Source organism: Zosterops lateralis (genome assembly GCF_965231275.1).
Source record: "Zosterops lateralis genome assembly, chromosome: Z".
NCBI classification, from domain to species: Eukaryota; Metazoa; Chordata; class Aves; order Passeriformes; family Zosteropidae; genus Zosterops; species Zosterops lateralis.
Window position 1 is genome coordinate 85,943,279 of NC_139800.1, and position 19,801 is coordinate 85,963,079.

Consider the following 19,801-nt stretch of genomic DNA (forward strand, 5'->3'; position numbering starts at 1 on the left):
ACTTCAGGAGAAATCAGAACAGGATAAAATAGAATATTTCAATTGCAAGAAATCTGCAAGGATCATCTAGTCCCACTGCATTTTGAAAAATTCAGATTGTTGTTAGCTAAAGCAGATGCAAAGCATCTCAGGTTTGCTGAAAGTTCACCACTCCTGGGGGCTTCAGCCAGAGCCAGTCAAAGATTTCTCACACCAAGCTTTTTTGTTAGCACAAATTTCACTGCATGAGTGAGACAGAAGGTGGTCACTTATGAGCATGAGTATTTCCAGCTGCCTAGATCTTGGCTTGAATTTACTCACAGTACCGTGACTAAAATCATCCTACCTGTGTAAATAGCAGAGGAGTGAGAAAATTGCCCTTGGCTCTTTCAGTAGCCAGTTTTCCTCACCTGGCATCTCTGGATATCTCGGGCAGGATGACTTAAGAGGGAGTCCTGTTCTTCTCCATTGTCTAGAGAGGTGAAGGTTTTTAATTAGGTTCCTAAATTTAGGTGGCAAGAATACTTTAAATGCATGGCCAGGTCCTGTTAAAATGCTTCCCTAGTTTGAACAATTTGTTGCTTGCACCCCCAGCTGTGTAAGGTGTGCACTTGCCAAACTGCTTCTGAGTTGGTTGGCTTCTGTTCCTAATGCTGTTGTCATTCAAAGGTTGGTGAAAAACCTAAACAGAAGAAAAGAAGGCTGGATTCCTGTCCACAGTCTGCAGATAGTAGTCGGTGACTGCAGATTTCGGAATTCCAAAGTTGCAGGTATTTGATAGCACGCCTAGCAGAAATATTTCATATCTCAAATCAGGTCTTTTAAGCCATTTGCATTACACTTGATCTACTAAATCTGGCTGCATATGCCTCTGGTGGAAAAATAGAAAAGCAAGCAGCTATTCCAAAAAGCCTGCAAAAATAGTAAATTAAGCTTTTTCTTTCTGTTTGTTTAACACGTTAAGACGTTTCTGAGACTTTAGGCACTAGTAAATTAAAACTAAGCATTTAAAAACATAGATTTCATTGCAAGAGCACTGGGTAGAAGACCGGGGAGAAGAGACGGAGTCTGACCAGGGATTCCCATGACTGTTTTGCCTCTTGCTGTAGCTTAAACCCCCTGTGAAAAGGAGGTACCTAAGCCAAAATCTCCTCCTGCTGCAAAAGACATCGTGGCCTGACCCCAGCACTCTAAAGGCAATACTTCCTCCCTGCTGCCTCACTCCTGCCCTCGCTGCTGCCTGCTGGTTAATCTATCCTTAGATAAAGTTTATAATAAACAGGTTACCAGGTTTCAGCCAAAGGCTTAGAGTCTGCAAACCCGTATTTCTCATTTTCTAGCTGTAACTGTACATAGAAATAGATAGGGAAGCATAAGAGATGACACAAGAAAATGCCTTAAGAGCAGCCTGTTGCCCTTGCCATGTCCACAGCATCACTGCTCTGTGTATTGCCTCATCACCATGCTGTCCTCTGCAAATGGGAGACCAGGGTTGGAGATGGAACAGCTCAGGAAGCCCACATAGACTAAGTCCATTAAAAAAATAAAAAAATACTAGTTATGACTGTATGAAGCAATTTTTGCAAGGAGATTTCTCTTTAAATACTTCTTTATGTCAGAATCTATTATTTTAATGAACATGAAGGAAGCCATCTAACAGGCTTAAAATTCCAGTCAGCTCTTGATGATTTTTTGGTATATTTCAATGAATCCTTCCTATATAGAAAGGTGTTTTTTATCCCCTTTGTTGCAGGGCAGTCAAATCTCACAGGTTGAAAGTTTGCTGATTCTCTGTAAGGGGTAGTTTGCTAACCAATGTTCAGAGTTTACTGGCAGCCTGTTTTCAAGATGCAGTTATGGCTCCCTTGATCTTCTCTCCATGTATAGTTACTCCCTCTCACCAGGTCCTATGCAAAAGGGTTTTCCAGTTGTGAATGCATCTCAAAAAAAGGGTGCTGGGAATCTTTGAACCATGGTTGGCATTGTCAGTGGTCATATCCCCAAAAACCTAGAGCCTGTCAGCTCTAGATTGGTTTATAAAGTTGCTAAATACGAACTAAGAGGAATTGCATGGGTGAAACCACAGAAAATGCCTCCTGTGAGTCCTACACCACTAAGCAGGTACTCCAAGACCTGTGTCCCAGGCAGAGAATGTTGAGGCTCTGTTTTCCCTCTGAAGGTGACTATTCTCTTTTGCTATTTCTGATTGTGCCTGCAGTCCTGAGGCATGATTCTAATCTTACACACACTCCAGGAAATACTAGGGAATGATGTAGGATGTTCTCTTGCTGTTTCCTAGAACTAGTCCTAGAGCTCTTCAGCAATGTGTCCTTCCAGTCATAAGTAACTTGCACTCTGAAAATTGATTTTCATACAGCACTTCTGCATTCAGCAATTCCTTTTACTCTGAGGGGCTGGTCACTTCACCCTGCAGGTGACACTGTACCACTGACTCCTTGGGAATGGTCTGGACTTGGCTCTTTCCTGCTTCTTCAGAAGATGGAGCTCTTGCTCCAGTAGAGCAGAGCAGAATTAGGCAGCCAAGCTCATGGAGCAAAGTAGGGGCAGGAGGGAGCATCAGAACCCTCACAGATTATGAGCTGCTTGTGCTGAAATGCTGGTTTGCATGTCAGCTGTGTAAACTTGCCTAACATGCTGTGGGGTCCCCAAGAGCTTAGAGAGTGTCAGAGTCACTTCAGTGCAGGGGGAGAGGCAGTTCTGGCATTTTGTGGGCCAGTGCCTGTCTTACTGCTCAGCTCCAGTTTCCCCTAATTAAAACTCCTTGCCCAGTCACAGAAGTTCATAGCAGAATTCATACAAATCTGGGGCTTGGGATTTCTTTCAGGGCAAAGCATTTAGCTGAATGGAATAAATGGCCTACCACAGGATAGCTGATACCTCCATGCCCACAAGCTGTTCCTCTCCCCTCCTGTTAATTATTCCCATGTTGAGCCAATACAGATCATAATGAAGTTACAGGGAACATTTTGCTTCCATTTTAAGTTAGCAGAGGGGTATTTGGTAAATGCTTCACTACCCAGCCATTCCAGCTTTGCAAATCCACGGTCCTCTTGTAAATCTTGACCTGGATATAAGCCATGAGATTCTCTGGGAGGAAGGTGGCTGAGATAATTTTGAAAATGAGTTTTCCTTCTGGTGTGCCTCTAGCTGTAAGTTCTGAGATTAGTCTTTGCTGCTTTCTTCCAAACAGATTTTTTCTCTCTGCTGTGCAAACCCATGATGGATTTTTTTAATGTGCATGATGAAGGAACAGTTTTGTATTGCAGCTTGTAACATGCAGAGCTCAAAACGAAAAATACTTGGAGAGAGCTGTGCTCAGAAAGAGCAATACTCAGAACGTAACTACTGCTGAGGCTCACCCAGGTCTGCCTTGTAAGTGGTCAGGCATTGAGTGGTTAACTGACATGGCTTTACCATGAATCAACAGAGATGCAAGATTATCTCTGCACTTCAGGGAAGGTTGGGGCTCCAGCGTTACAATCCCAGCTCCTCCTCTGCACTGGAGCAGGAGACAAAACATTCCTCTGTGTCCCTTATTGGCCAGTGTGCCAGGGATCACACTTTGCAGCACTGGTAGGTCTGTGTCAGTGAAGAGAAGGGCATCTCACCCCTCAGCTGCACTGCAGCACCCACAGCAGGGGTTGGACCCAGATTATTGTTGAAGTCTCTTCCTACCCAAGTGATTTAAGGTGGGCACAGGTTCCTGTTCTACATGCCAGACCCTCTCCTAGTTTATTCAACAAATACCACTTGCCAATTTCTCTCTTCAAAGCCTTAGGGGGATCCCCTGTGCCTATTCTCCATGCCATAAAGCTGAGCAAAGGTTTCCCCACACTGGCAGTGCCTGGAGGACCCAGCTGACATGTCCTGTGCTCCCTTTGGACAGGGCACTGGGGATTGTTCTGTGCCCCTCTGGACAGGGCACTGAGGATCATCCCCTTTTGTGGCTTCTATCTGTCTGATCAGGGTATTTATTGTCAGTTGCTTGAGCTTTTGCAGACTGCTGTAAGCATGTTGGCTGAAATGTGCAAACTTTGTCCACGTTCTGGTTCAAATGCCCCTCACAGTTTGCAGCTGCAGCACAGCTGTTTGCACTGTCCCTCACGCACTTTAATGATTGCAGCCACAGGCTTTTGTGCCCATACAGGGTCCCTTAGAGGCAATGCTGATTTCTTTCTGGCCTTTAAAACGTAAAGCAGGGTCTCTTCCTACAACCTGCGGTGCCAGCCAGCTTCACAGAACAGCTATTTAGTAACACCAGAAAACCATTTCCAGCCTGACAAAGTAAGGAGCCTAGAGAAGATATCGGCTGGCCTTGCTGTCACAATGAAGTGATAGATGATTGAAATGAGTCAAACCCTGTAGTCTTGCCTTAGTCAAGGCTCTCACTGAAGCCAGTGGGAGTTCAGCTTTTAGGGAGAAATGCAGGAGTGCATTTTTTTTTTCTCTTATATTAATGTTACATGATTATAGGGAACAATGTATTTCTTGGAATAAGATACTTTAATATTAACATCATTCTCCATTACTTTATAGATGCTGCCCTGTGTAACACGAGAAAGTTTAGTTCCCCTTGAATTAAGGGTGAACTAGCAGCATCCTATTTTCGATGCTCTTTGGAAGCTTTCAACTAAGTGTTACAGAGAAATAGCACAGTAGTTGGAGTTGTCCTGTACTGTTCATCACATTCACAGACCTCCACAGCTCCATCTGCACTGAGTGGGACCGGGGTCCTAAGCAGCTTCTCATGCTCATAAAGGAAGCCATTCTTTGCTCTTTGTTTTTTTTCACTTGTGGAAATTATGGTATTTTATTAATTTTTCCTGCTGTTTTTCCATGACATACATCATGTTTCATCAGAGAAGTACACTACAGTTTCCTGACACTTTGTTTAGATGCTTAAAATTTTCTCTACAGGTTGAAGTAGGTTTTGCCTACTTATTAGCTGACAACTGTTGAAGTTGCAAACAAGAGTTGAGTTTTGGTAAACCAAAAAAGAAAAAAAACTAACCAAACAAAGAACTGTATGTCTTGCTTAATTGATCTTATGGGGGGATTTTTCTTAAATATCTGCTTCAGCTATGTGAATGTAATGTTCTATAAGAGCATCATCTGTCCGACTCACATGTGAGGATGCAATAACACTAAAGATCCTCTTTTTGCACTTAGGGTCTGACTCCAGCCCATTGCAATCAGCCTCCTTGATTTCAGTGAGGTCTGGATCAGGTCAAACTGACAACTCAGGGTTGTCACCAATCACTTAGGGTCCCAAAGCGTCCCAGGGCTGAAACCTGTATCTAGCAAGTGTTGAAGTTTACATTAATGTATGTACTTTTGGAACACGTGCCATAAATCCAAGCTAAATGTCCATATTTGCACTAAGGATGTTCTTGTGATAAGACTTTTCCAGCATCTTTAACAATAATGAATCTATTGAATTTTTGAGAAAGGAAAAAGAATGTTGAAGACTCATAATTTAATTTTGTGTTTCTTTGTCTAGTTTTGCTTTTGTAGAACATAGGTAGATACAGGTGATTTGAACTTTTAAGCAGATGTGTGCAAAGAGCACCCGAGTGTGTGGAGAGCAGGGTTAATAGTGTGCATGCAGTAGTGAATTTGCTCTGCCCCAGCCAAATGAAATGTTTATACCATGGGCTAAACCATGGGGACCTTTGTGATCTGACTTTTATTTGTGAGCCAGTCCTTAGACACAGTCCTAAGTTAAGTTAAAACACAGTAGGTTTGTTTTGTGACCATTTTTCTGTGGAGGAATTGTTGAGATGCTCACTGGCTGTGGTTGCCTGGGGGTTCCCCAGTCTGCAGTGGCTGTTTCTCCACTCTGGGTCTCCAAGACTGGGGGTGACCCTTGTGCACCCTCAGAGCTGGGACCAGCTGAGTCTGGACTGAGCAACACCACAGACCCAGCAGGATCCTGCTGTCCTTCAGCCACTGGCAATCACAGTGCACAGGTGTTAAGCCACTGAGGTTTCTTCTCATCTGCATCCAAATCAACCACAATGCACTAATTAGGTGGTAAAGTAGGGGTGTCTTAAGTTACTGTTGGGGCTGTTTGTAGTGGTAACAATTCTTGTGGTAACAATACACATTTTGAGGTACAATTGTAAATATTTGTCTGAAACATAGCACACATTGCATATGAAATGATTTTAATCTTTTTTGTCTTCCATAGTTTTAAATCTAAGCTTTTATTAATTTATGAGGTTGATAAGTTCTGCAGATCTGAATGTACAGTCTGAGGTTTTTAACATTTGAAACTTTGCACACAACATGGTATGTTCCCCTGCTGTTGAACTAGGCTCTTTATGTATATGTATAAATCACAGAGAATTTTCTCTGACTGCAAGTTTAAATGAACTATATTGTATATGTACCTGTAAAAAATGTGTTAAGTCTATATTTAAAGATTAAAAACTTGTTAAATAAATCCATCTGAGAATATGCAATTCTTTTCATATATGTATCTGCTATAATTCTAGAGAAAAAAATATCTTCACAGTGTTGGTTTTATTTTATTTCCTTGAAACAACTTAAAACCTCCTTACGTGCATTTTGATTTTAAGGTAAGCAGTGGTAGATGATCCAATTAGCTTCTTGCTGGATGCAGCGGCAGTGAAAGTGGGAGAGGCACCTTAGCACTCATACTGAAGGCTGAATAAGCAGCTGCTGACCTGCCCTGGCTCAGAGTGTCCCCATCCCCAGCCTCCCCTGCATCCATCCCAGCAGGGTCAGGGTGTCCCTCGCCCCTCCTGCATCCATCCCAGCAGGGTCAGGATGTCCCCAACCTCCCCTGCCTCCATCCCAGTACAGCTCAGGGTATCCTCAGCCTCCTTTTCCTTCCCACACTGAGCAGCACTGCTGGAGCCACCTCTGGGCTGAGGACCATGGCTGCTGCCCATGATGTACCTCACCCTGACTGATGTGAAAACATCTGTTTGGGAGCAGTGTGGGTGCCCTGCTGTGTGTGTTCACCTCTCGTGGGCTCCTGCTCCTGGGATGCTGCTGAGGCACCAGTGCTGGCTAGGCTTCCCTTGCCCACACTGCTGTGGGCCAGCTGTGGGCAATGCTGGTGGCCCACTGACCTGGGACACATGTGAGCCATTCCCTCTGCTGATCCATCAACCTCTGGATTGGATTCAGAAGATCCAATTCAGCGTCTGGGGATTTGGGGACTGACACCACCACAGCAGCACCAGAGCATTCAGAAATGGACCCATAAGTCATCAAAAGAGCTTTTTATTTCCTTATTACCACATTTTCATTGCATTCTCTCAACTTTTGCCTTCCAAGAGCACAAGTTATTTCATTTAGAAATGTTTATTGAAATGCAATGGCATCTCAAAACCACAGAGATTGCTGTGGTCCCTCTCCAACTCCTCAGTTCATCCCCTGGCATGGTGCAGCCTCCTCAGCAGGGCACAGCACTCCCTGGGGTCAGGGGAGCCTCGTGGTGTGCTTTATCCACTTCACATACTTGGAGACCCTGGTGTAGATGCCGTATTTTCCCGGCAGGGCACATTCCTCTCCCCAGCTGGTGATACCCGTGAGAAACCAGGTGCCCTCGATCTCCGTGGTGTAGGGCCCCCCACTGTCCCCCTCACAGGTGTCCCTGCCCCCAGACGGGAAGCCTGCACAGAACATGTTCTTCAGGATGGTGGTGGAGGTGCTCTTGAGGCAGGTGGACCGGTCAACAAAGGGCACCTTGAGCACCTGGAGGGTGGTGGCCTTGCGGCCGCGGAAGAGCTGCTTGCCCCAGCCGCTGACCGTGCCCACGCCTTGCTTCAGCAGTGTGTTGGTGAATTCGTGGCTGCCCAGGCAGATGGGAGTGACGTAGCTGTTGAAGGTGAGGGGCTGGTCCAGCTCCAGCAGGGCAATATCGTTGTGGTACTCGTTGATGGAGGCATTGTAGGTGGGGTGGGGGAGCAGCCTCACCACCTTACGCCACTGCTCCGTGTGGTCGTCACTCCTGACATCGTGTTCACCTGCAGAGACAAACGTGGCCAGGGTGCACCCCTCCGTGGCAGTTCCGGGGACTGTGCCCTGGAGGTGCGATCCCAATGTGATTCTAGCCCAGCCTAGTGGCCCCCAAGGGCTCAGCCCTCAATCTGTTCCTTGCCAGGCTGCTGGCTCCTTGTCAAAGCCAGCTGCAGGCTCCCTCACGTCTCACGGCCCCGGCACAACCCAGGTGTGACATCGGGCACACGTTACCCAGTCAGGCACCAAAGATGCAGGTGTTTTTATCAGAGTCAGCAGGAATGTGGCTGTTTTGAGGATTTGGTATCCCCAGGGAGATGTAAGCAGATATCGCTCCAGCAGCAAAGGGGGTAGAACTTGGTGATGAAAAATCTTGGTTTAAAATAAATAATGTATTAGTGAAAATTCCCCTTTCTGAACTCCCAGAGCCACGAGGCAGAATGGGGCGCAGTGGGGCACCAATGCCGTACCCGACGTTCACAGGTGCCCCCGAGTCCCTGTGCCCGCCCGAGGCTCAGCTGCTCGCAGCTGCTGTGATCGAGGTGCCGGCAGCCTTTTACCTTCCCCCGCCTTGTGTAACAGGTAGGGAGAAGGAAGGGCGAGTGTTCCGCGCTCCCAGCTCGGCGAAGGGGCAGCAGCCGGGGACGCCCGCCCGCGCTGAAGGCTGAGAGAGCAGGATGACTTTTCCCGGCCGCTCTCCCGCAGCCCCCGGGGCGAGGGGTGCGTTTGGCCCCTGCTGCGGGGCTTGCGCTGGCTCTGCCGAGCTCTCCAGAACGCAGCATCGCCTCTGAGCAGCGGCTGCGGCACCCGGGCCCGGCCCTGCGCTGCTGCGGAGCCGGCGCGGAGCGGCGCGGAGCCGCGCGGAGCCAGCCTGAGGTGAGCGGGGCTGGCGGGCTCGGAGAGGGCTTTTTCTGGGTGGAGTGGGAATGTCAGCTCCCTCCTAGCGTGTTTCTACAGTATAAACGCAAGACAAACGTGGGAGAGACTTTCGGATGGTCTTTCTTACGTTGAGGATGTTTGCTTATTGCTTTTCTTATGTTAGAGATGCTTGCTATTGCTAGGTACCTGAAAATGTGATTCAGGGATAGAAGTGGAGAAGCAAAGAAACGTAGGGGAGGGGAATGCTTCTTCCACCGGGCTTTAAAGCTGCCTGGGTGAGCCTCTGGTTCAGGTGAGCTCGCCCATGGCCAGGTTGATCTGTGGCTTTGGGACCAAGGCTGACCCAGCTCACTGCTCCCACCAGAAGTGGTGGTACCTGCAGGTACTGATGAAATGCTGCAACTTCCTGGGGCCTCCATGGCCCACAGCAGCTGGTGTCAGGCCCCACAGAGGCTCATGTCAGGCCCCAGAGCAGCTCATGTCCTGCTGCTGCCCATCACCACGGCCACCAGTGCCCTGTGCCATGCTTTGTTCAGCCCTGTGTCCCTCCCCTCCTGCCTAGGTGCTCACCTGCCACAGCAGTGAGGTTGTGGATGTACTCTGGCTTCAGGCAGTGTGCTGCTGTCACCACCCACTTCTCGTTGATGATGGATCCGCCACAGAAGCCCAAGCCTTCACTGTTCACCAGCAGAACCTGTGGGAGCAGAGGGAAATCACACTCTTGGATTTGTGTACGCCTGGACCAGTGGAAGGTAGCCCTGGTCACAGCAGGAGGTTGGAAGTAGCTGATCTTTAAGGGCTCTTCTAATCCAAACTGTTGGATGATTCTATGATCTGCTGAAACTGATGGAGCCATTGCTCCTTGCAAAACTCCCTTCCCTCAGTCTTCAGCTTACATTTGGTACATTCATGGACACTGGGCAACCTGTTGCTGTAGCTCAACATATTGTGCTCCATCAGGTAAAGCTGCTGTGGCTCTGACTTCTGGCTTTCTTTGCCAGAAGAGAGCCCCATGCAGGCAATTTTGTTGCTGTGGCATAAAATTATGTACGGAAAGAAGCTGTGTTCCTGTTAGGCTTGGGACTATTATTGCCAGTCTAACCTTAGAGACAGGCTTTGGGTATTTAAAAATAAGATGATCCTGTACTCAGGATCGGGGTAACAGAAGGTTTTCAGAAAGAGCTGTACCTGCCAGGGCACCTCTCCTTTCATGCTGTCTGACCCGCCGACGACACGGGTGCCTGTCCTGAGCACAGGGGTGATCCTCGTGGTGGCAGCAGTGCTGGTTTCCGTGGTGTTGTCCAGCATCTCATCAGGGGCATCATCAAGGTCATCACTGGTGATGTTCCAGTGCTCAAAGGTGTTCATGGATCGGGTGAGCTTCCTCTTGGCCTCAGGAGCTGTGATCCTCCCGCAGGGATATGGCACTGGAGAGAAACCGTCACAACTGTCACTGGCTGTGTCACACTGAGCTATGGTCACCAAAGGGACAGGTGAGGAGGGAAATGCTGCCTCACCTCAGCATGGTTTGGGACCAGCATAGGGCTGTGGGCTGACCACATGTACCCTGTGCACACAGGCCTGTGCCTTGGAGCCACAGCACAAGTGATATGTAAAGTAGCAAAAGAGTAGATGATTTCTGGGCTTTGGAAATGACATCTGAACAGCTTTAAAAGTGAAAAAACCTTGTGTTGAGCAGGTGTGCCTCAGGGGCCGGGGCAGCTGTGCCTGCTCTTAGCAGGATATGTGCTAGGAATCCTGTGCTGGGCATCTGGGCACTTGGCTGGCATTTCTACAGCACTGACTCCAGAACAATAAACAGCCAGCTGGGACAGGGCAGGAAATAACCTCTGCCAATTGTACAGATAATCCTGCTTGGCAGCAAGGTGAGGAAAACATAAATAAACTCTTCCTAGAGTTGTATATTTTCTCTGTTAATGAAGATCTCATCTGTAGGCTCGTTTCAGACAAGCTTTTCCCATTCCTCTCCCATGCAGTTTGTGCCAAATTCCTGCTGGTAGTGGCAGTCAAAATAGTAAATAGCACCAGGCATTGTCTTTCATCTGAAAAGCTTTCAGAAGCAAACAAACATTAGTGTAAAATCAGATGTGTGTGTGGTCTACTGAGACTTCATTTTTTATTTTTAAACAGTTCACTTTAGGAACAGGACTCAACTGAGTGTTGAGTGATGGAAAGTGGTACCTGCAAGCCTAGCCTATGAAATGAAGGTTTCAGAGACAATAGCTAAGTTTTTGCAGGAAGGGCAATCACCCAACCTGAAAGATGATCTTCTTGCTAGCTGTAAACCTTTCTAGTCCAGTGAAAGTGATACAGCATGTTGGGCAACACAGGACTGAGCTCTTGATGAGATCTTTCGTTAACAGAATTCCCAACATAAGGTATTTCCTAAACTGATTACTCACAGCCAGGACATTAAGGAAGTCAGTGCTCCTTGCTGCAGCTGACAGAGCTCCCCTGTGCAGGTACCTGCATGGAAGCTTGGATGTGCAAACCTGCTGCAGTCAGGTGTTAGAAATGTGATAGCATCAAATGTTAAACTGACTTTAGATGACAAAATATTTATCTGCTCAATCTCTTCTCTGCCAGATGTGTTTCTGAGATGTTCATGCCCAATTAATTTGCTGTGTTGTGGTGGGTTGGGTCTGCACGTGTTGGTGTAGTTACAGGTGTTGTAATGGTCTAGGAGCAGGGTAAAGCTGAGGAACAAAACAAGAAATGGCTATTCTTTAGACCTTGAAGCTGCAGCTTCAAGCACTGCATTTTCCTTCCACCCCACCCAATACAATAGCTAAGCCAGAGGCAGTTCTCATTGAGGGTCTCTGCAGGTACACACTGCTGGGAGGACAGCACCAGCACAAAGCTTCACTTGTACCCACCTAGCTCAGGTAATTATAAGGCACTGGGTCATGACCAACCATGAAACAGACCATTAGGAGGATTTACAGTAAGGAAAATCTCTGGTTGTGAAAACCTCAGAGCATCCTCAGTGTAGAATCAGTAATTAATTATTAGCTCCTCCTGGAAGAACACAGGAGTGAGCCCTGGCTGGGTGCTGGTGTAGCTGAACATCATCTTTCTGCCTTCAGAATATTTCTGATCTATATTTAGAACTGTAAGATGGCTGGAGCCTGTCTGAGCAGCCTTCTGAAATGAGCATTTGCCTTTGAACAAATCCCTGGACAACTACCCTCCCTCTCCACTCACCCAGGCTAACATGGAGATATTTACATTGAACCCTTCCAGCCAGACCCCACATCTGCCCTTGGGAAAGTGCAGGATCAGGCTCTACCTTGCTAAGTAGCAAAACAAGCCACAAGGTTTCCAACAGAATATTGCATCTATGAAATTCATGTAACTAAATCCAGGACAAGGCCTTGAAAACTTTAACCCAAATCTCTTAAAAACAGTTTAAAAGGTAACCTGTAGGCTCGCAGGACTTTCCATCTTCATGGAGTTTATACCCAGGAGCACAGGAACACACAACCTTCTGTGGGGGCTGATGACTGCAAAAGTGCTTGCAGCCTCCATTTTTAATAGCACAAGTGAAGTCTGAAAGAAATTAAAATGGAAGTGTGAGAGCTCTTTTGAAAGACAACTGGGCAGAGATTTGTTGAGACTTGGGGGTTTGGGCTCAGTGATCTGCCAGTGGCTGATCCAGACTATGGAAAACAGATGATTGTTTGCAAGGAGATGGGGAAGAAGGGCAATCCCATCCCTGCTCATAATGAAGGAGCAGTGGGTACTTCTTTGAGCAGGCAGATTGAGGAGCTTATAGAGCTGCACAGAGCCCTGGCACAGCTGCTTGTTTCCAACAGCTGCATGCTGGCTGAAATTTGGCAGCCTGACCCTAAAGGGCTCCTGCAAATATTTGGTAACAAGCCACGTGATTTCCCCACTTTCGTGCTTTTGGCAGTGGGGGAGAACACCCTGTATCAGATTGGAGCAAACCCCGCACCCCAGCAGGGCTTTTGTACTGGGATTATTGCTGGGCTCTACACTTCAAGACAAGCCTTATGATCTCCCTGATGTACCAACCAGTTGGCACAGCCTGGCTTGAAGACCCATTTCAGTATGATGTGTGATGAAACAAGTCCCAGTCTGAGGCAGAGCGAGATTTCCCTGACTTGCACCTGTCTTTTCCCACCCCACCCCTCACTCCTCTGTGGTGGGAACACCTTGGAAGTGGGAAACTACAAATCTGCAGAGGCCCTTGCAATTCTCAGTGAGTTTTCAAATAACTTCACAGCAGATTAACTCCACTCCTACTTCCTCAAGGACACCTCCCTTCCTCTAGTCATTTTAATGCCATCATTTACTATTTTTGCAGAGCTCTTCTTCGCGCCTCACTTCCAGCTCTATTTTTGCTCCTCACTTCCCCAAGAAATTTGCAATGAGACTATTTAAATTTGATGCAACTTTGAAATGCTCTTTTTAACGTATACTCCTCTCTTGCCAGAGCAGAAATACAGCTAGAAAGAGAATCTTTTATTGGTGCAATGCGTCTAGCACATTATGTGAGTTGCACAGCCCCTGATTATATTATAAGAGCTGAATATCCCTCTTGCTTAAATTATCAGCTGTTTGGTTTTCATAAACTCCTCAACCCATCAGGAAAATATTTGTCTTTTATTTGCCTCCAGAATCAAGGTTGCTGCTGATAATTATAATTATGAATTAAGCAGAGTGTCATTGAGAGGAAGTCAGGATAATCCTGCCCTGCCCAGCACCTGCTGCTCAGCCTGGCATGAGAAAGGGAAAGGAGAATGGGAGAATGGTGCTTCCATGAGGGGTCTGTGGGAAACTCCGCTTCCAGCAGGTGAGCAGGTTATCCCTGATTGAGCAGTCCCAGGAAGGCTTGTGCTGGGACATAAAGGACAGGCTCTGTGTCAACATTTTGCCCTGGCAGCCACAGCTGAACACAAGACCTCCCTAAGAGCAGGTGCTCAGCAGAGGGGGAGCTGGGGCTCCACTGGGGCTGGGAATATCTACTGCTGTATCCCCAAGCACATCCCCATGCGATCCCCAGTGCCAACAGGCTGAATTTACACTTTGCTGCAGTGCCCTACAACAAAGTACAGTGGGTCTCCAACAGCCCCCAAGAGGGGCTCTGACCCCACTTTAATCCCATGGGGTTTCCAGCAGAGCAGCACAGTCCTGGAGGACCCCTGGTACGTACCTATCTCACAGTTCTTGCCTTCGTACCCAGGTGGGCACCAGCACACGTAGGAATTGATTTCATCCTTGCAAACGGCTCCATTTTTGCACGGGTTGGGGTTGCACTGGTCCCCATCTTGGAGAGAAGACAGGACAGTTAACAAGCACGAGGCTCTTCCACGCTCTGAAGCCTCACTGTGCAAGGCAAACAAGAGACAGCACGCCCTCCTTCTTTCATGGAGAGAAGTCAGGTCCTGGCAGCCAAGTGTGCCGCAGACAATGTCAGCATGGGGACAATGCTACAGCAGGATTTTACAGGAGTCCCAGCTGTGTCCCCTGCCTCTGTGGGCTAATTCTGCTCCTTTCAGCAGAACCCATCCTCACTCTCATGCAACACCTCAGCAGCACCTCATGTCTTGGCCAAATCAGACAAGTTTAGAAGGTTTGCCACTTCAAGAGTGCTTTAAGTATCCTGGGGTGTTTTAACACTAACACTGCTCTGTGATAGTTTGTGTCTATCCACTGGGTGTGGAGACCTGTCTGTGTATTATTATTGAGAACCTTCATGTTGCTCTTCCTTTCTCAGTCCTGTACTACTATTTCCCAGTCTAGATTTTTCCTCATGTGCCAGGGCTTTTATTTTCACAGCTGCCTCCAGCTGAGAACCTGAGGCTTTAATGAGAATACTTGCTATTGTGAAATTGGTGATCTCAAATTTTGGAAAAGTAAATCAGTGATGTTAAGTGAAGGGGGATGCCCTTTGAAATGCTTGTGCCAAGGCCTGGAGAAAGGGCAAGGCCTCACTGTGTTTATGTCCTGCAAAGTGGCAGCACAGTGTGGCAGCACAGTGTGGCACTCACTGGGGTTTTCAGGAATGGGCTGGAATGCAAAATGCAAACAGGAACACAATGGTTTGGGCTTATCTGAGTCTTGGTGTGGAGGTTTGCAGGTAGGGTGAGGATTGCAGCTGTTGTTGCTACCTGGTGAGGGCAGCTGGGGCTCAGGTGCTGTGCAGGGATGAGCTCCCATGGGCTGCATGCTAGGAATAACAGCTCACACCCTGAGCAGCAAACCAGACACCTTGGAGGACTGAGGAATAGGTGGCATTCCTTATTTCTGATGAGCTAATTTGTTACAGTGGCAGGTAGACAAATGCAGTGTTGAGTTTCATCAGTTGGTTTTCCAGAGGACAACCCTACAATGCAAATGTAATGTTTTTATTTTATAGTCTGGACTGAGTAATCTGAATTATTTAAGGCTTTTTAGTGAGATGTTCTGGGCACTTGGCCAATCTACAAAACAATAAATTTCATTTATTGAATTGTCCTTAAAATTAGTTTCAGATGTTGTAGTGGGCATTGAAATCTTTTTGTTAAGGGACCAAGGAGTTGGGGATGGAGGCTGAAAAGGAAGAAGTAGATGTGGAAAGAAAACAGTGAAGTCAGGGTGTGAATTGCAAACAGCTGTTTGCTATGATTAGATTGAGTCTCCACTTTAATATAGCATTTCTAGGGATTCATGCTGTGCCTTCACAAGGCTATGCCTTATCTGGAGATCTCTGCTTGAGAACAGAGCATTTGCTGTTTGCTGGAGAAGTGTTAATTATTGGTGTGGTATTTTACTCTGTGGCACAGCTGAAACTGAAGCCCAGAGCATGCCCTGGGCTCAATGAGATCCAGCAGTCTGCCTGAACCGGTTTTGTTCTGTGAGATTTTTGAAATTTGTTCAGAAAAATCCTGCTTGAACAAACAAAATGCTAAGACTTTTTTTTTTTTTTTTTTTTTTTGACTTGACTTGACTTGACTTGACTTGACTTGCCATTTGTATACCAACAGGACAGACCCAGGCTGAGTGCTGCAGGATTTGGAGTGAAAGGTTCTGACTAGCTCTGTCAGTACAATTTCTGGATGCTGAAATATATTTGTTACAGAAACATCAGGTCTTTATGCACTGACAGAGGAATATTAAGCATTAGAATATGAAGAAAGTAGCTCTTACCAACATATGTTTGCCAAAACTGCATCTGCAAAGGAAAAAAAGAAAAAAAGTTTCCTTTGTTTTCTAATTTCTGAGTGTTGTCTGACTGAAGTAGTACTTGGATGGCTCCAAAGCTGAAGGAAAAGACTTGCAGGGAAACCACCACCTTCATAATCCCAGTGGTGACTGATAAAACTTTTAAAGCAGTTCCCCAGGCAAGTGATGGAACACAAATGAACATAACCATGCCAGATGCTGCCCTTGGCCCTGTAAGTTTTCTCCTTGCTGTGCCCTCTTGCCTCTCTGTGCCCCATCTGAAGGGGGGAGAGCTGTGGGCTGGAGGGAACAAGGTGCTGCCATTTTGCAGCATCATCAATACTTACCGTTTTCTCTTCGTTTTCAAACACTTCTCGGGCTTCTTCATAGCTGCATTTCTCTTCTATGCATTCCCTCTCGAGGTTCCCAGGAATAACCTCTTCCAGCCTGTTGGAGTTGGCTCGCCTTTGCCTCTGCAGAACCGAGCTCGCCTCTTTGTTCTCAATGAACACTGTAATTGGGACAGGAACAAGGGCTGGAGCAGCTGGCATGGGTTGCCAGGGCTCTGTTCTCCCAGAAAACAAGCCCTTTCCAAGTGTGCAACCCCCACTGTCCCGTGTCCAGAAACATTTCAGGACTGTTATTGCGGACCTGAACTTTCTTTGTTGCCCAACTTAAGAGCAATATGAAGGATCAAATCTGCAGAGACAAATGTCAAAATAGTCAATAAGCAGAAATGACTGATGGCAAGAGAGTGATTGGGAGTGTTGAAGTTTGATGCTTAAAATACCCTAAAGCAGATGGTGTGAGAATCTCCCATCACAGATGCACAGACTGGAATAAGCTGTTTGAGAGGGGAAAATAGTAGTCCTTTTCATGCGGCTGCTTGGTGAGGTCTTGGTTGGACACAGAAATTGTCCTGCTTCATCTGCCTGTGTGGACTGTGAAAGGCCATTTGCCTCTGCAAGCAGCTGTAGCCCTTGGAAGCAAGAGGCCATTTCTTCCTCTCCCTGCTCCTCATCCTTTGCCCATGGCCCTGGGTCCCAGCATCTCCTGCAGGCAGGAGGGGTGACATGAGCCTCACTCACCCCCTGGGCCACCTCCTGGCAGTGGAATGTTTGTATCCACCTTCAGCAGTGGCCACACTCCTGGGCAGGGCCACCAGCAAGAGCTGCTGGCACTGCAGGGACCCCAGTGTGGGTAGGATGGCCACAGTGGCCACCAGCTTTGTCGTGGTGACTGCCTGGTGAGGGACAGTCCTGTCATGGTGCTACCATGGGTGTTGTCCTGGCAGGGCCATGGTCCCAGCAGCAGTGGCTGTCCTGTGGCAGCCCCTGGCAGGGTTTGCTCCTGACCCAGCTCTGCTGAGGGTTCTTCTTCACCTCCCTAAAATACACGACTCACCCAGGGGATGTCCCCGCTTCACTTGCCCAGCCTCTCCTCTCTCTCCACCCTCCTGCAACATTCCCAGTATGTCCCTTTTTGTCACCAGATGGCAAGGCAGAGCAGCTCTCGGAGCCGTGGTGGCCACCTGGGACACGGACCCTCCTCTGGGAGCTCTGCAGGAAGGGCTCAGGCAGTGTTGGTCCCACTGAGGGTCAGGGACAGCTTGAGCTTGGCCAGGCAGGGAGAAGGGACACCGAGGCACAAGCACCAGGCACTCATCCCCTCTCTCAGCCAGGTCCTGCTCCCGACCCAGAGCAGAGCCCAGCCTTGCTGAGCTTGCAGAAGATGGGTTAGTGGAACTCTCATGAGCCTCAAGCAGGTTAGTTGGTTCACACCGGGCCACCCTCTGTGGAAGGAGCCCCTTCATTGACAGGTGTCTCTGCAAGAGACTCAAAACGTTCCTTCAGCCCCTCCCAGTGGGATGTGCCAGACACCTGCCACAATTAACTCGTTTGATGGAGAGAACTCATTTTAATGAATGCAGCTTTACCTTCCCTCAGATCCCTCTAGGCATTCTCCCTTGCTTACAGATCCCACATGCTGCTTTTACAAGCAAAACTTGATTTGGACTGAAGGCTGCAGGCCCTATGGGCTGACAGAAATGGCACTCACCGGGCTAGAAACCATCCTCACACTGAAGATACACTCACACACCATTTATCCAACTTCTGAACCAGAATCTGAGGGAGTGAGACAGGTCTTTGGGCCAGGTGCTGGCAGGGCACACCTGTTCTGCCCACTCTGTTTTGTAGGGGTTATACCTGGGTGGGTGGTGGCAAAAATAAGAGGTTCTGCTCCCTTTTCATTGCAGAGGAAACATTTTGGAAAGAGCTTTTTTTTAACCTGTTTCCGGCAATGTTTTAATTAAAGAAGAGAGGGCAGCCTTGCAGCAAATAGGATCTCACACTGGATGTGAATCAGCCTCTGCTGGAACTGTAGCTGCTACAGATAAATCAAGCAACAGCCTGCATTACTGTATGTGATTGCTCACATTCATCAACTGCTCTATCTTGTCTCCAGCTTTGGCTGCATCCTACAGTCTTTGTTAAAATCACGCTGGGTTTGGCTTTAAACAATCCTCGCAGTGGCAAGTCCAATGAGTGTTTTATGGAGGTGAGCACCCGTTTGTTCTCCAGGACAAAGTGATGGCACACAAAGCGGTGTGACTGTCACTCCACCAGCAGTGCTCTGCCCTTTTCCCCTTCTATGTGTGACTTCTAAAATGGCTGAATCGAGCTCTGAAAGCTTAAAGATGCAAAAAAATCTAAGAAAAATTCCATTCTTAAAATTAATCCCTGTGACACATGCTGTATAAAATCAGCATAAAAGCTATTATTTCATTCCCCCAGAAAAGAGCCAGAGCTTTAAAGAGGAGCTATAAAATGCAGCAATGCCTCTGAGCTGTTGTCTCCCTCAAGACTACAAAAGCTGTCGCACTACCAAGTGACAAACTGCCCCTTTGCCAGTGTCTGTAACACCCTGTACCCAGAAGCGAAGGGTTTGCTCAGTTTTAAATGAACTCACCTGTATTTTCACCACCAAGACAAGTTCCCAGAAGACATATGGAAAGTATGAGGGGGATATTTGCCATCTTCTCCTCACTGCCCACACCTCTCGCTGACAGCTGGTTCAGGCAGTGGAGCTCAGTCAATAGTTCCAAAGGGCAAGTGCTTGTTTACCGACTCTGGGTAACCCTTGAATTTAAGGTCCCCAGATGTTTCAGTGCCTAGCAAAGCCAGCTGGATGTTCTGCCATGAGAATCCCATGGGAATCCCACAGCATGTTCCGTGGCACTGGGGGTGCTCGCTAGCCAGCAAAGGCCATCCTCACGGCCAGGGACCTGTCCTGCTGCATGTGCTGCTGTCTCCCAGGCTGCAGCTTCATTAATTGCTCTGAGGCTACTGTGGCCCTTACGTGGATGTTAGAGCTTTTGCTCGAGCTTATGAAGCATTAATTCTGTGCACTCAGTCCAGAAAATTAGGAATATTCCTTTATGAGGCAAGGGGTGCAGACGTTTCTGGTTCATAGTGTTTGGAGTTACTTCTGTGTGCAACACAGACCCAGCAGCTGCAGGTGAAGAGGAGAATCTGAATATGAGTTGCATCCTTGTGAGATCCATCTTGTCTAGGTGGAAAAAATCCTCTATCTTCCTTTTATTGAGCAAACAAAAGGTCCTGAAACCTATAATTCATCTTGTTTCTTCTTGCTCCATTTGAAATGATCTTTATTCATCACTGACAGTAGCTTTTGTTATCAAATTTCTGTGGTTGATAAAGGAGTTAGGATGAGGTAATGT

General features: G+C 47.4%; 2 protein-coding genes across 3 annotated transcripts in view; one reads left to right on the forward strand and one right to left on the reverse strand.

Annotated features, from left to right (window-relative positions):
- The window catches only part of LOC310922576 (proto-oncogene DBL-like), a gene marked incomplete at its 5' end in the record, with an annotated part of 51,712 nt that extends 45,324 nt beyond the window's left edge, over positions 1–6,388 (forward strand). Inside the window, 2 exons of the mRNA XM_083883206.1 lie at positions 649–749; positions 4,537–6,388. Coding sequence (XP_083739332.1) covers positions 649–749; positions 4,537–4,577 — 142 coding nt within the window. The 3' untranslated portion in view covers positions 4,578–6,388. The remainder of the gene's footprint in view (positions 1–648; positions 750–4,536) is intronic.
- An 867-nt stretch (positions 6,389–7,255) lies between these two features.
- On the reverse strand, positions 7,256–19,138 carry LOC310923061 (coagulation factor IX-like). Of its 2 annotated transcripts, XM_083884137.1 has the most exons (8): positions 19,030–19,138; positions 16,407–16,570; positions 16,045–16,069; positions 14,069–14,182; positions 12,313–12,441; positions 10,060–10,298; positions 9,442–9,565; positions 7,256–8,000 (listed from the first exon to the last, which is right to left on the reverse strand). In XM_083884137.1, exons 1-8 carry the CDS (start codon positions 19,094–19,096, stop codon positions 7,453–7,455), a joined length of 1,410 nt encoding a protein of 469 aa, XP_083740263.1. In that variant the 5' UTR covers positions 19,097–19,138; the 3' UTR covers positions 7,256–7,452. The 2 variants fall into 2 exon arrangements, with proteins under 2 accessions (XP_083740263.1, XP_083740264.1); XM_083884138.1 differs by lacking the exon at positions 12,313–12,441.
- Positions 19,139–19,801: the final 663 nt, after the last annotated feature.